Raw genomic sequence first — 16,068 nt, 5'->3', positions numbered from 1 at the left:
TCAAAGGGAAGGGCTGTACATACATACTTTATTTGAAAATAAACCTACATATTGAATTTTTATTTTGCTTCTCCTTTCCTGGTGTTTATTATTTTTCTTTAACTTTGCATTGCTAAGTGTTTTCAGACATGCATATGGTGTAGCTTGTCTATAACCTGTTCCCCTTGTTGAGAATGGCAGTAAGTTGCGTACACACAGTGGACAGATTGGACATACAGTGATTAAGGACAGTAAGTTTGCACTGTCTAAAACTGGTTACCTGGTCTTCCTAAGCTCTTTACATGGTTAATAGAGTGCTAGTGAACAGCCAGTCCTCTCTTTTTTTTGTCTCAGATGTGTATGGTGTCTTTCACTGTCTGTGTAGATCTTCAAACCATGACAAATGCAGGGTACTAAAACTCAGCTGTTGATTTTCCATAGGCTCCTTGTCACACTCTGAATGTAGCAGTCCCAGCTTGATAACTCCACCACAGTCACCTCTTAACTTGGAAACATCTTCCTTTGCCAGCAGCCAGTCTCAGAACTCCCTTTCCACATTACCAAGAATTTCCATTAGCCCAGTATCTGTTGGAGAACGTAAGAAAGATAGGTAAGGTCTCCACATTATTTGCTTTTACTACAAATGTGTTTGAGGAAATTGTGTAAATTTATTTATTGGGCTGAACATTTAATTTAAATTACAAATATGTAGGTGCATCTCAGGTCCTGTTACTCAATGTTTTTACTTTATTTACAAAGTATGTAAGAGATCTTTGTGTGAATTTTTTCTTCAAAACTGAAGAGTAGATTCTTGAGTTTAGAAAACTAAGGATTTTCATAGGGGTTTTATTCCATGTTAGATTAATGGCCACAATAAATAAGAGTAGTCTAACCTGGAATACACCCGCTGAGCTGAACTACCTCAGATGCTTGTTTATGATAGGCTTGTTCTGTGCTCTGAAAAACTGAATAAAATGAAGACTTAATAACATCTGATAGATAAATATCAGGTGCCTTAGCATTGTAGAAAATATACTCTAACCGCTGTGCCTTGATTCAATTTAGCCAGATAACATGAAAAGTTGAGGGCGTGACTGTGCAAGAATGTATCCATATGTACAGATGCAATTTTACTGCTGTGACTGATCCCTTTTGCTGTACCTGGGCCGCTGGTAGCAATAACATTAACTATACATGTAGCTGCTTGCTGGATTTGAACCTGATATAATAACTTTCTTAAAAACATGAGCTTTGTGTTTTAACAACTGTCTGTATTTCATGATGTATGTTTACAAGATACGTTGCTTATGGTATAATTCTTTGACATCTGATTTCATTTTATCATGATCTGGCTAGACTGAATATATGAAAAAGTTTGCATGAATTCAAAGCATTGAACATTGAGACACAAATCTGAATCGTGCTTTTATTTACAGTAAGGCAGCCAAATGCCATTCTGGCAGTGTAAAGGAGCTATGATGTGTTGGAGTAGATTAAATTTAATGTGGACTTCAGGACTTTGTATTATTTGATTTATGTAAAAGGACTGACCATAAAAAATGTGCAAGATAAAAGTAATAAGGATATTCTGTATTCTAACTTTTCTGTCAGTAATAAAAATTTACTCATAAAATGTTACATGAAACTTCTAAAGAAACAGTAACCAAGTTATTGGAGTAACTCTAGAATGTATATGTGTACAAAGAGCATTGTTACTTTGAAAGGGAATATAAGGGGGTCTTTGTGAATGTTCATTCTTTCTTATTTCAGTGTGACTTTTGTACTATGTGTACTCAATTTGTGTTCCATATGAATGTTCCTCTAATTGTCACTTGCAAATTCAAAGTCACAATTTCATTTCTCTTTCTAATGACTAATGATGGATAAAGTTCAGCTGAAAAAGCTAGGTTTTTGACACTGCTGTAACTTTGTATCTCTGAGCACAAGATACATGTTCTGATCTCTGGAAAACAACAATTTCTGTTAACATTGATCAGACAATTGAAGTACAGTCCCTGTACTTCACTCTTCACTCTTGCTGTGCATGTGTATAAACCATAGTCTGAATTGACTTTCTAAAAATAATATAATTCTAAGTTTTGTGTTTTGTTTTGTTATGCTAGTTTGTTTTTAAAAGGCAAAGCAAAAAACTTACAAACAGTTCCTAAAACAGAAACTTTCTTAAATAAAATCTCTTCTAAGAAAATGTCTGAAGATGCCTAGATAGCATTTTAAATGGTTATTTGGTCTTACAATTCTTTATGTTTGCTACAAAATACAACTTAATTGCTTGGCCTTTCACCAGATAATAATAATAATAATAATACAGATGGGGGAAAAAAAAAATCAATGTTTCTGTGTATTCTATTGATTTTAATTTAAATGAAAAATAAAAGATATGATCAATTAAGACTTTTTTCTAATTGGTGTTTAGTGATTCTGACAGGCAGTCTGAATGTTACAGAAGAGTGCACTTCACTTGATTTTAGTAACATTGCTTGTCAAGTAAGACACCTTTTAAATGTAATCATTCTGTTTTACTTTGATTCTCTACTACATGCATTTTTACTTATCTTTCATTTTGCATTTACTAGAATTCTGAGATACAATCATCTGCAATTTGTATGGGTTTGATTCTTTCTTATTCCAATCCATAACAAACAAACCAACCAAATTTAAAAATGCATGTGGTAGATGGAAAAGCAGAAAGATACAATAAATAAAGATCAGAAAGATGTAATTTTAGTTTTTAATGAGGTAGTGTGCCTTGATAAATTTTATGATATTAAGTAAGAAGCTTCATATCATGGCTTACGTGCTCATAACAAGAACATAATAAAAAAGAAAAAAAGTAAAGCTAATAAATTGCAGATCTCTAGGAGTTAGCACAGTTAAGTTAATGTATTACATCCAAAAAAATGTGGGCTTCAGTTTAAGTTTACTGGTAGTAAACCCACCTTACCTTCATTACATCGACAGACAAGTTCAGAGGGCACTACCTCTAGCAGTGATTTTGATGTTACAAGATTATTGGGTTCCAGAGCTGCATTCATATCAGCAGCCAGTTTTTATATCTTTTATATATTAATAAGCTGGCAAACTATTATGCACCTACTTGAGAGGGCTACCAAATAGTTACCTTCAAAGACTGTGGTAATAAGCCTAATTTATGAAATAATGTCGTCTTCCATCTGCCCCCAGCCTCAAATTCTTCTCTTTGCAAAAGTACCTTTCCTCAGTCTGGCTTGCATTAGTAGTGATCGAGTGAAGTCCAGTTAACTCAGCTGATCTCTTGAACAGTACAATTAAAATAGTTTAAGCAGGTGGCACAACGTAGAGAATGTCTATATGAGGTAATGAAGTGTTAGGATAGAAAACATTGAAATCAATGTATATCAAATGTAGTATACTACTATTAAAATAAAAAACACACCACACCTGGTACCCAAGCTGTTTCATTCAGAACAAGCTCCACTGTTAATACCTGGCAATGCCTTTTGCTGTGTAGACACAGTAATATGAACCAGCATTTTTAGGAGGCTACTGTTTGTTTTTACACAGAATGAAGGGACCAGCCCTGTTTGTACAGGTGGATACATCCTAAGTGTGGGGGGAGGAAAGGGGAATGTATCAGGGTTTTCTTTTGTATAAGCCATTCTCTTGTTATACGTACTAGTGTCTTACTACTGTGTGCCTTTTTCTAAGTATTCTTTTATTCTCAAATCTTCTACATCTTTCAGATATCTGTTCCATAATAGGTCTTTTCTGAGAATCCCTGTGGCTCCTAGGCCTAGGTTCTCATCACTAAGGAGTTTGAGGTTGGCCTGTTATAAGGTTGTCCTTTTCGAGCAGTATTGCGCACTTTGTGCTATTTTACATGTTTGAATAATTGACCTGAGGAAAATTTGCATGGTGATTGTAATGCTACCATGCAAACTGCTGTCTTAATGGCTTGAGTTTGCAACTGCTTAATTTTCATTACTAATTTATGTTTCTCTGCATACTAATATGAAATCTAGTATTTGTGCATTGTTGTTCCTTGGTTTACCACCTTATTATTTATGATGTTTATTTTCGCTGGCAATAAGGACTCCTAGCATTTATACTTGTAACGTACCTTTCTGGAATATGGTTTGTGAATTATGTATTATGTACAGTGGTTCAATTACTTTTATATAATATGCATCTGAAAGCTGCTTTTCTACCAACTTCACCACCATACTATTTATAATTCATATTTACCATGATGTTTTAGAGCAGTTGTGTACCTGGTGTACATTTATTTCTACCACTGTACGTTGCATGGTGTTAAAGGAATGCATTTATGACAATTGACAGTAATTTATTTTAAAGTTATATTTGAACCTATATTATTATTACAATTCAGACAGCCATAAAGTATTGCATGTAACTTTGACATTGTGATGGTTCAAGTACAATTTTGTCCAAATCAGTTTTAACTATTTCCTCTAAAAGGCCCTACATGGAAGAGCCACGTCATGTTAAAGTGCAGAAGGGTTCTGAACCACTAGGGATTTCCATTGTGAGCGGAGAAAATGGTGGAATATTTGTCTCTAAAGTAACAGGTGGGAGCATTGCCCATCAAGCTGGCCTTGAGTATGGTGATCAGTTACTAGAGGTAATTGTTTGCTTACTATTCCTATGGCTTAATGAATCAGTTCGTATGACTCCAGCCATAACTACCTTCACTCAAAAAACATCTTGTGAAAGTTTTTGTGTTATGAGAAATAGCAAAGGGTACTTACTCTCTCTTGCAGTGTTCCAGTAATTGTGATTATTGTGGTTTTTTCATGAAATAATGTCAGACTTTATCATAAAATAATGTCTTTTGGTGGTAGATCTGCATTGCATCTTAGATAATACTCAATTTTATACTGACTAGTCTTGGTACTTCAAAAAAAAAGTTTTAACACCATACTTTGCCTGATAAAGTGAGTAAATAAGCAGCTGGCTTGTACCAAGTTTCATGCTGCTATTGCTGTGCCATGTCCTTACCCGAGATACCTGGTTTAAAAAATACTCAGGTAGGCTTTAGCTTAGCGATAGTCATGTTTTTGCCCACAGTATTAAATGAACATGTGGAGTAACATTTTATAAAGTACAGAGCTGCTTTGTAAATGTCTGTTTATGCTTGTGTACGTTAAAGCGTCTTCTGTTGCCCAGTGTCTGGATGATGCTACAGTGGACCTGAATGGATTGTAGATCTTAATTTATCTTTAAATGCTGAATTTATTCACATTGGTAATCTGAACCAACTTGCATTTAAACAGTGATACCAAATCATAACATAATAAGTATGTCTTTCAATAGTAAAAAGATTTAAAACTCATGGTCAGGTTAACAAATATTATAAAATTACGGTGATTCCTTCCAAGGAGTAAATGCTAGGAGTCATTGCATAGCAGGACTTCCAGCCTTCTATTTACCCCAGTGAAAATAAGTCAGCATTTATGCATTAAACTAAGTAAGAGACTGAAAGAATGATTTTGCTGAAAACTTGACATCCTGGTTTGTGCATTTTTCCCTAGTTTAATGGAATAAATTTGAGAAATGCTACAGAGCAACAGGCTCGACTAATCATTGGGCAGCAGTGTGACACCATTACGATTTTGGCTCAGTATAACCCACACATGTATCAGCTTGGCAATCATTCACGATCAAGGTAAGGATGGCTAGACTTTGAAAACTACTCTTTGGTCCATGCAGATATCTGGCTAGTAGATAACTTCTGTGCAGGTATTTGCAAACATCTGCACATTTGTGCTGATAAGAAGTGTGATTGCTTAGAAAACTTGCGTGTGAGTACACGCTTTCAAAATGGAAAGAAAAATTCTTGATGCATCTACTGTATTTTCTTTCTTAATTGGGCATAGTCTTCAGATACATTGAACTAAAGCAAAATATTACCTTTTTTTTTTAGGATTATGACATTCTACTACTTCAATCAGTTTTAATTTTTTTTATAGTTCGAGTTTCCAAAAACTAATTGGAAAAAGGATATGAGCTAGTGAAATTATTCATCCCAATTTGAAGCATGATCCCACTTCAAAACTGAGCTTTATCTTTCTCTTAGACTTATGGTGAACATATGTTATTTGGCATGCTGTTTGGTGATTTATTTCTTTTTCCTTTCTTTTTACTTGATTTGTGGCCATATTAAAACATTTGCCTGAAAAATATTTGGCATTGGTGAAAACTAACCACCAGTCTTTTGTTATTTGGTTGGTTTTTTTTTTCCTCTTAGTTCTCGCCTAGAACCTGTGAGTAATCATTCCACCCCTCAAGGCAGTGGAGCTGCAACGCCTGACAATCATTCCGTAATCGATACTGTGAGTGAACAGGATGAAGGAACAATGACACCCCCATCCAAACAAACCACACCAACTACAAGTCCCCGGAATTCCTTAAGGTAGAGAGTGAAATTTTTCATGAAGGAAAAAAAAAATTGGTCAGGGTGGATGTGAAGGGTTTTAAATAATAAAGTGTACTTCTGTGTCTGGTTGAAATAAATCAGCAGACAAATTATGTGGACCCCAGGATGAAAGTACATGTTTTCAGTAGTTTTTGAAAAACAGGGTATGCCAGGAGTGAAGAAAGCTCACAAGATACGTTCAGTTAATGTCTGCAAGGAACATGATGTTTGTGTCATAAGACTGTAGGTGACCTATTTTGAGTAGTAACTATGTAAATACATATTCTTCAGATTTCTAGTTGTATGTAATGCAAGTTTTTGAATTGAAGTACATGTGTTATTTCTCTCTTGTCAAAAGGGGCCCTGTGGATACAAACAAAAGGACGCCTGAACCTAGAACTGTTGTTGTTAAAAAATCCCAAGTGGATCTTGGAATACAGATATGTGGTGGAAACCTGTATGGAATATTTGTCTCGGATGTAGATGATGATAGCCCAGCAAAAGGACCTGATGGACTAGTCTTGGGTGACATGATACTTGAGGTAAGCCATTAAGAAAAGTCTGCAGCACAGTGACAAAATGCCTAGGATGATATAAGGAGGAAGTAGTACAAAGAATTGTGCTGTCTGGCAATGAGAGGTTCTGTGAATCTTGAGTTCCTGCCACAAAACCTGGATAAGAATGGTGAGAGTGCATGATCTTCGTACTGGCTGCAACACGTGAAGAGCTGAATGATGGAGAACTGCTGGTGATAAACACATATTTGTTTATAAGCATTTTAAAAATACAACTGAGCACTGAGAGTCTCCCATCATGCCTCTAGTATCCACATGGAGGTACTGTTTTGTAACTGTTTCTGACTTCCTTCAGACCACTTGCTTTACCTAAAAAAGTATTAAGTTCCTTCAGGTGTGAATTTTATGATTCTCAACTTACACTTTGAAAACTATTTAAAGTGCAGACTGTCATGGTGTATGTCTTCTGTGTTCATTTGGGTATTTTGTTTTCCACCCCCATGTCTCAATCCTCCTGCTAGACATCTTAAGGTGCAAACTCTACTGGAGTTAAGTGGCAAGATTTACTTATATATAGAGCCTGTCAGTGGGAAAAACAAACTAGTGTTGCATGTGTTTCAAGCTTACCTAATTCTATTACCTGTTAAGATACTGTTGCACACGTAAGGGTTTTTGTGTTTTGTGTTTTGCAGTATGGGTCCATTGATATGCGAAATAAAACAGCTGAGGAGGCTTATCTTGAAATGTTGAAACCTGGAGAAAACATAAAAATAAAGACTCAATACAGAATAGAAGAGTTTAATAAGATAAAAGAGCTTCCTGGAGATGGATTCTATATCAGGTATTTGAGCATGACTGGTAATGGCAGCATAAGGCTGTTAGGATATTATGCTGACCATCATGAGAGACACAGTACATAAGTTTCACCACATGTTTTAAATTCAAAGTTTACTAACTTATCCCAGCTAGTCTCTGACAGTGAGTACAAAATCTGTAACTCAGTAAATCTGCACATTTTACTGTAAACTTCTGTGCTCTTGAAATGTAATGCGCACCACTGAACTTTTTTCAAGATAAGTATGTGTGTTCTTCCCTTGAGTTGATGGAGATCAGTTGCAGAGCCTATTTATCTCTTCCTTTCCAGAGCACTTTATGACCGTCTGGCAGAGGTGGAACAGGATTTAAGCTTTAAGAAAGATGACATTTTGTATGTTGACGACACTCTACCACAGGGAAACTTCGGTTGTTGGATGGCTTGGCAGCTAGACGAGAATGCTCAGAAGCTGGAAAGAGGACAGATTCCAAGTAAATACATGTGAGTGATCTTACTTACGGTATTTATCCTACAGTCTTTAAATACCTCACTATTGAGATGTGGTGTAAAAGACTTGTTTGCTTCTATTCTTTTTGGAAGATATTAATTCTTAGTCATATAATTTTAGGGATTTAAACCTTAATGATTCTGTGTTTCTAAGCAGTGGTGATACTGTTCATTGAAAAAAATTAAAAAGATAAGTTTAAATACCAACCAGTCAGTCTGCTTCATTATAGGATGGATCAGGAATTCTACAGGAGACACAGCATGTCTGAGGCTAAAGATGAAAACAGCTCATCTAAGACATTGTCAGCAGCAGCACGGAGGTCATTCTTCAGGAGAAAGCATAAACACAAGCGAAGTGGTTCCAAAGATGGAAAGGATTTACTGGCTCTTGACACAATCAGTACAGATTCAATTCCTTTCTTGGATGGTAAGTACCTTTCTTTTACTGCCTTTCCTTCTCTTTCATTTTTAAACAGCTGCAGTATGACACAACGAATAATGTTACTTTCTGGTTGGTCTGAATCAAAATGGTGAGCATATATCCCATCATGTACATTACTTTTAAAAAATTAAAAAAAATATATTAAATAACAAGCCAGAGTGTTTCAAATTAACTTTTTGGTAGTTTATTCCTAGATCTATTGGCAGCAATGTTTCATTTGCAGAGAGAGATTGCTTTTTGATGCATGGTTTTGATCTTCCTTTCAACTAGTTAATTTCTGTCCTGGTCACTTAGTCTAGACAGAAGTCTTGGGCAGCACTCAAAAATTTTCATTTCTATTTCTTCACTCCTCTACAGAAATCATGTTGGTTACAATGCCTAGTTCCTTGGAAGAGCTTGACTATCCCAACCAGAGAAACCAAATGGCGTGTCTTGTTTACACTTTTAGGAAAAAATAGGAATGATCGGTTTTAAAATTTGGGGGTGCGGAGGGGAAAAAACACCAGGTTCATTTAGAAAAACATCTATTTTAAGCTGTCAAGTAAAGAAAATTACCATAATGGCTAGTGAGCATTTTTTGTACGTGTCAAGGCCCTTATTCTTTGCAAGGGAGTTGTTTTCATAATTACTGTTAGAATGCTTCTGCTTATGTGAAAAATGCCAGGAAAATAATGCATACTTTTATAAATAAATCTTCTGCGTGTGTAGATTCTGCAAGTCTGGCATATCAACGTGTACAGAAAGTGGACTGTACCTCTCCTAGGCCTGTCCTCATTCTAGGACCTTTACTTGATGCTGTGAAAGACATGTTGGTCAAAGAATCCCCTGGAAAATTTTGCAGATGTCCTCTTGGTAAGTATGCAAATATAACCAATTTATTCTTGCTTAGAATACATGATAGTAACACCTATATAAGTGAATTAAATGATAGCACAAACATGGAAAAACCCCAAAGAATCTGAATTTGCAGGCATTGTTTCATTAGCCTTGTTTTGTGCCTAAGGAAATAGTAACAAGTGGATTTCTTTTGGCTCTGTGAAACAGAGGTTATGAAAGCTTCCCAACAAGCCATTGAACGGGGGGTGAAGGATTGTCTGTTTATCGATTATAAACGAAGGAGTGGACATTTTGATGTGACGACTGTAGCTTCAATAAAAGAGATAACAGAAAAGGTGAGTCACTTCTAATGCTGTAGTTCTTTGTACAATTTACAGTATATTAACGTATTATGTGGCGGGGGTGGAAATTATGTTAGTGTCGTCCTCCTTTAAGGCATTCAGAAATTGTTCCCCAGGCCACTGAGTAAAATAACTTACCTCACTTTAGCATGTAACTGTTTAAAGATTATTTTACGTCAGCTTACTTTTGTAGAAACTAGGAATGTCCGTATTCTTTTTACAGTATTATTAAGTAAAGGTAGAAATTATTTTCTTAGATTTCATAGACTCCACTCCCTACTCCATCAAATGAGGATTTAGGATTTTCAACTGTTGCATTTAATGAAGCCATATAGAACAGAAACAGATGTTAGTTAAAATCTGTATATTGCTTATAGTTTTCTGTCAAACCATACAAAGTCATTACTTTAATGTTTTTGTTTGCTTATGACTTTGAAAGTAGAAAATGAGTATTTAAATTTGGAAAAAATGTATTGCATATATTTCAATCTGAGTTTTCATTTCATTGGTTCTTCAAATACTTTTATTTCTATCAATGCATGCTTTTGATACTATGAATGTAGTTTCTTACAGTTTTTCATCTTCTTTCTTTTTGTTATAAATCTTTTGGTTACAAATGGCTCAGTAGCCCCAAGATGCTAAATGTGTAGCAAAATTCTGTTGAGTTGCTGTGATTTAAGTAGGGGAAGAAATGGGGGATTTGCATGTGTGCTTGTGCTCTTTAACTGAATGAGTGTTTTGCATTTACATTTGATCTTAGGATTGTCATTGTCTGCTTGACATCGCTCCTCATGCCATCGAACGGCTCCACAGTGTTCATATCTACCCTATTGTAATTTTTATTCGCTACAAAAATGCTAAACAAATCAAGTAAGTCTGTGAGGGGTATAGTTCAGGGATGTGTATTTTAGCCTAAAATAAGCTTGTTACCTTTATTGTTTCTATTGTCCTAGTCATCTTAAATCTCTTTAAAATGTGGAAATTAATCCTCATAAAAATTGCTGTGAGGTGACTAGTCTTAACTTTATTTTGGTTGCGTAACAGTTAAGTAAATGTGTTAAAGAAATCAGTGTAGACAAAACTGTATGTACGTACTCTAAGAGTCGTTCAGATCTTTCCTGCTCACCTTTGTATTAAACCGGAAGACATATATGGGTGACATCCATTGAGGATTAGGTGGTAACTCTGACAAAGAGCTGTTCTTCATGTTCTCAGTGGGGCCAAGTTGCATGGAGGCAGTGCCAATTGACTGGTAACCTCAGCTTTTCCACATTCTTTCTCCAGTGAAAACAGCAAGGAAAGTCCCTGTTTGGTGTGGAGTGTATACACTGTGGTCTTCTCGAACACTGCTCTTTCAGTAACTGGAGATTTCCTGCTCGAATATAGGCAGGAACAGAACCACGGGAGTTACAAACTCCCATCGCATGATGTTTGAGGAAGCTTTCATGCATTTTGATAGACTGATTTGGCAACAACAACATAAGTATTAAGAAACAGTTCTGTTGAGAGATCTTATACTTGTGCTGTCTTCATTTTTGAAAGTTGAAGGCTTCTTATATTCTTGATCTTTATTAAATAGTCATCAAATTTACCTAAAGAACTTAAATATCACCACTTTCAAGTAGAAGCAAGAGATAAGGCAATATGGTATATTTCATTACCACTGTAGGATCATGCACTTGAATGATAAATGGACCTGTCGTGTCTTGCAGCCCTTTGGGAATGGAATTGTGAAGGAAGCTATTTCCTTTTTTTTTATTATTTTTGTTTTTTTTGGAAAGTGACAGAGAGTGATTGAACTAGGCAAGCAAGGATTTCTAGCCGTCATCAAAATAATATACAGTGGCACATTGTCTCTGCCTGCTATGAGCACCAAAGGTTTTTCGTAACAGCCTTTTTGATAGAGGTTCTATTAGTATTCTCTGAAATGCTACACAGCAGTGATAGGTTAGCTTAGTAGTGATTTTTTTTTAAAAATATATAATAAAATTGTGCTGCTTTCCTCACTGCTATGCGAAACCATGCTTATATTGTTTCAGTACCCATGTATAGGACCTTACTAGTTCATAATAGTTGCTGCTTCCTTTTAAAAAGACCCCTCTACTGAGGACCCCAAGTCAGATTTGGAGGAACATGTTACAAACCTTGAGCGGAATAAAAAAATACTTATATTTTATTTTTACTATTTGTGTTTCTCTAGATGTTTATTTCTAAGAGCTTGTATGATAAAAAAAGTCATCTCATAAATGTGTTGTATATAAGATGACAGAGAAAATATTCTATTTGCTCAATGCTTGATCTTGCAAGCCCTTTAAAAGAGCAGTACTTGAGCCCAGCTTTGTGTAGGGAGTACTGGAATGTATATGAGATGATGATCTGATTCACATGAACTGAAAAAAATTATATTCTTTCTCCCTTAACTCCTCTCAATCTCTGAGACTTCCTAGGAATGCTGTCTTGGTCTGACAGCAAATTTGTTAGCACTGAAATGATTCTGATGACTATGCTGATACTGCTGAAACACAGTAGATGGCACTCTATGCACAGGATTATGCTTACAAATTAATTAGCCTTTCACATTTCACCAACTGGCGGTAATCATTTCAAGACCATTAAAAAAATAAATTACTCTTATACAAGGTTTTTCTTTTCTTCTTTCTTTTTTTTCGCAGAGAGCAAAAAGACCCAATCTTCCTGAGGGACAAAGTTACACAAAAACATTCCAAAGAACAGTTTGAGACAGCTCAAAAAATAGAACAAGAGTACAGCAAGTACTTTACAGGTTAGTATTTAATCAACATTTCACTAGGAACACAGTGGCAATTTAATCCATTTACACTGTAATTCAAAAGATACTATGTTCCTTCAAAGAGCATTTTGTTTTCATTCTGTTTTCCCTTTTGGCAAATTCATGCTCTGGTGCTTTATCTTACCAGGAGAGGTAAAAAAAAAATAGTGGAAATACCATCCCTTGCTTTTACATGTTTTTGTTCTAGCATGTTATGAGTCTTATGATCTAAAGAGTTTCTGAGAATGTTTTATTACAAGTCAAGAATATTGGAACTATAGTGACAATAATTTGACACAGTGTTGTCAGCTTTATACAACATAAAGAATATGTTGTTTTTTAATTGTAAAAATTAAACAAAATTAAAACGAACAACAAAAAAACCCTGTAGTGTAAATTAATGAATGATTTCTGAGACATACTTGAAATCTTTCAGGAAAGCAAAAAGATTATCAAGGGTTCCTTGAGCATATGCATTGTAATTTGGAGTAATTAATTCAACTTCAGAGGCATTTTAAACATTATAAAATATAAATCTTGGTTTGTAATGAATATTGTATTTTTACCAGAGAAAGAAAACTATATTTGAAGACTGTCTCTTCTTATTTCAGAGTGTATTTCCATGTGGTTCCATATACATTCAAAAAAGCAGGGATAAAATTCTAGCCATCTTGATGTGAATGGTAACAAAACCTAAAAGGAAAAAAAACAAAACAACAACAAAATCACCTCAAATTTTCATCCCCTAAACAATGGGATTTTTACAGAAATATTTTGAGGCTTACCTGCCATGTGCAGGGGAGGGAAGTGGGATCTATTGAGTACAGAGCTATCTTAACACATCCTGTGAGAAGCTGCATGTTCTCAACAAAATTAGTTACATAATATGTAACAGCCATACAAATATTAATTTAAATGACATATACTAAACCTTCACAAAACTTGACATGTACATGGCCAGATTGTGTCACCATGTTATGTTCGGCTCCTTGTTTAACTAATTTGTTGCATTTTCATTTCACACTGATAGTGCAAGTAGCACTCAGTCCAAGAGAGCCCTCTGTATATCTTCTGACATGCCCTGTGGGAAGGGTCTCCCTTCTGTTAGTGCCAAGTACAGTGAACTCCAGCTGTCATCAACGTTTCCAGAGAAACCAGATACTGTTGCTGGTATCCAGAGAGTATTGGTGCTCAAACTGCATTGACATTTAAGCTTGTTGAAATTATAATGTTGTGCATAAAATAAGCCTGTAGATAGGCATGTTAGATACGATAGCTTCCTCATAAAGCTACATGACACACTTTCAAACCTGAGCTCTGTGGCTACTTCATGATGTACATTTTTTGGCTAATGACTCTTTCAAGTTGGCTTTGTTTCCTCTACCAAGTTATGAGCATGGTGCATAGTCTGATCACTTCCTCACCGCCATTTGTCACCTTCCTTAGAGCTTGTCGGTTACTGTGTTCTGTATCTAAACTCATCTGATATTGTTAACTGTAGTATATACTGCAGAGTCAAGATACGTTTCACGTGAGATCAAATTCTCTCTTTTCAAAAATGGAAATTGTGCCTTAAGCCTTATAAGACTTTCCATATTTTTCCAGTGTTAGTGGTAGCTGAGGCCAGAGGCTTTGCAGACACATTTGTCAAGGCATGAAGTTCCTTACTTTTTTAAGTCTTCAAGCTAATACATTCTCCTTTCCAGTGCCAGTGTTGGCATTTTACTTTTTATGACTGTTATGTTTAGCAAGGGTAGAATACAAGGTGTTCATTTATCTTTTGAATTGATTTTCAGGGAGTTGCTTGCTGTTGGCCTTTTGATCCTTGAATATAGTTGCCAATAAGAATTAGAGTAGCAGCCACCGCTATTTTATTTAGCTAAACAATCTGTGAGCTGCCTCGTAATTTGGTTCTAATATTTGTAAGTAGTGTCTAGCTGCTACAGCTATAGTCTCTGTGTATATTACCATGTAAATATAAAACTCTTAACACCACATGCTTGAACAGAGAAGGTTTACTGTAGCAGATTTTGACCATCTTTAGACTTAAACTTTGCCACCTGATGCCTCTGAAAAATACTACATGGAGGCCTCTAAAAAAACAGTTGTCTTAGTTGATTGTAGCCATCAGTTCTGCAACTTTCCTGGGCTGTTTTAAGAGCTAGCAGAAAAAACTGTATGTTCAATGCTCGACCTCTGTGCTCTGTTCATTATTTTTCTTTTTTTGATAATCATGCATCTGGCAAATACTGAATTGGGTAGATTAATTCTGATCTGTTAATAAACACTTCGCAGAAAAATGCAGACAAATGCTCTGTATAATTAGCCATAACTGTTTGTTCCAATCTCATTTGGAGGAGCGTTTCTTTTTTTCCAGGCATTGTCCAAGGAGGAGCCCTTTCAAGCATTTGCACTCAGATTATGACAACTGTCGATCAAGAGCAAAACAAAGTCCTGTGGATCCCAGCTGGCCCACTGTAGATTTATTTCGCTGTGAAACTACATTGCAGATGTAAATAACCAACTAACTTTCTATCCAACAGACTCTGTCCATTTTTCTCTTTATAAAGATATCCATAAGTGATTTCTGTTTCATGAAGGGGAATGATAACACTGAACACACAAAGACCTGATGAGGCATGTGGGAAGGGGTAGATCACTTCACCGAGCTTGTCTCTTATGTTGTATGTGTACACGGGACAGGTTGTCACGAGGAGGGTTGCGACCTGCGTGTACTTGTCCATGAGTAATGAATTTAACAATGCTGCAAAACCCTGTAGAATGACAAGTTTACAAAAACCTTTTCAAAGTATTTGTTGTTGCTGTTTACTTGAATGTCTTTTTTTGGTTTTGTTTTGGTGTTTTTTCAACTCTGTCTCCTTCACTTAATGAGGTAACTCTCCAAAATGGAGTGAAATTTTTGAATATGAGCGAGTGGTTTTATGCACACTGTGACTTTTAGTTGCAATTTGGACCATTTTTAAGCATATTGTTGATGTGACAACCAGGTAATAACGTGAGATTGATTTGGTACGTCTTGGGAGTAAGCTCAGAAAGAAATATACTCCTCTACAGGGCAGACCACTGTTTGTATCCTGGCAACACTTGTCTGTCAAGGATACCGTTTCTTGTTTTATGCATGAATCTAATATTTAAATGTCATAATGTGTCTGAACAATCCAAGCTTAATGTGTGTTGAGAAATAATAATTTTTGGTTGTTGGGCCTGGATTAAGTTCTGTGGGGAAGAGTCTTAAGCTAGGCCTAGCATGCTGTGTTCTGTCACTTTTAGATACTGTAAATATGGAAAGCTTATGTTGGTGCAATTTTGCAGGGTAATTCTTAAGCTTTGTACTTCAGTGTGTAGCATTCACATAGATTGTTTTATTTAAGCGCAGCCATAGTTTTAGGGC

At 35.7% G+C, this 16,068-nt stretch overlaps 1 protein-coding gene across 1 annotated transcript in view; it reads left to right on the top strand.

The window, feature by feature from the left end:
- The window catches only part of DLG5 (discs, large homolog 5 (Drosophila)), a gene marked incomplete at its 5' end in the record, with an annotated part of 64,212 nt that extends 48,351 nt beyond the window's left edge, over positions 1-15,861 (top strand). Inside the window, 13 exon segments of the mRNA XM_010184124.1 lie at positions 421-589; positions 4,456-4,618; positions 5,529-5,662; positions 6,245-6,409; positions 6,771-6,954; positions 7,620-7,768; positions 8,072-8,242; positions 8,479-8,675; positions 9,399-9,542; positions 9,735-9,862; positions 10,629-10,738; positions 12,541-12,650; positions 15,034-15,861. Coding sequence (XP_010182426.1) covers positions 421-589; positions 4,456-4,618; positions 5,529-5,662; positions 6,245-6,409; positions 6,771-6,954; positions 7,620-7,768; positions 8,072-8,242; positions 8,479-8,675; positions 9,399-9,542; positions 9,735-9,862; positions 10,629-10,738; positions 12,541-12,650; positions 15,034-15,137 — 1,928 coding nt within the window.
- Positions 15,862-16,068: the final 207 nt, after the last annotated feature.

This window comes from Mesitornis unicolor, unplaced genomic scaffold (genome assembly GCF_000695765.1).
Source record: "Mesitornis unicolor isolate BGI_N332 unplaced genomic scaffold, ASM69576v1 scaffold9225, whole genome shotgun sequence".
NCBI classification, from domain to species: Eukaryota; Metazoa; Chordata; class Aves; order Mesitornithiformes; family Mesitornithidae; genus Mesitornis; species Mesitornis unicolor.
This window is presented reverse-complemented; position numbering and strand designations above follow the sequence as displayed.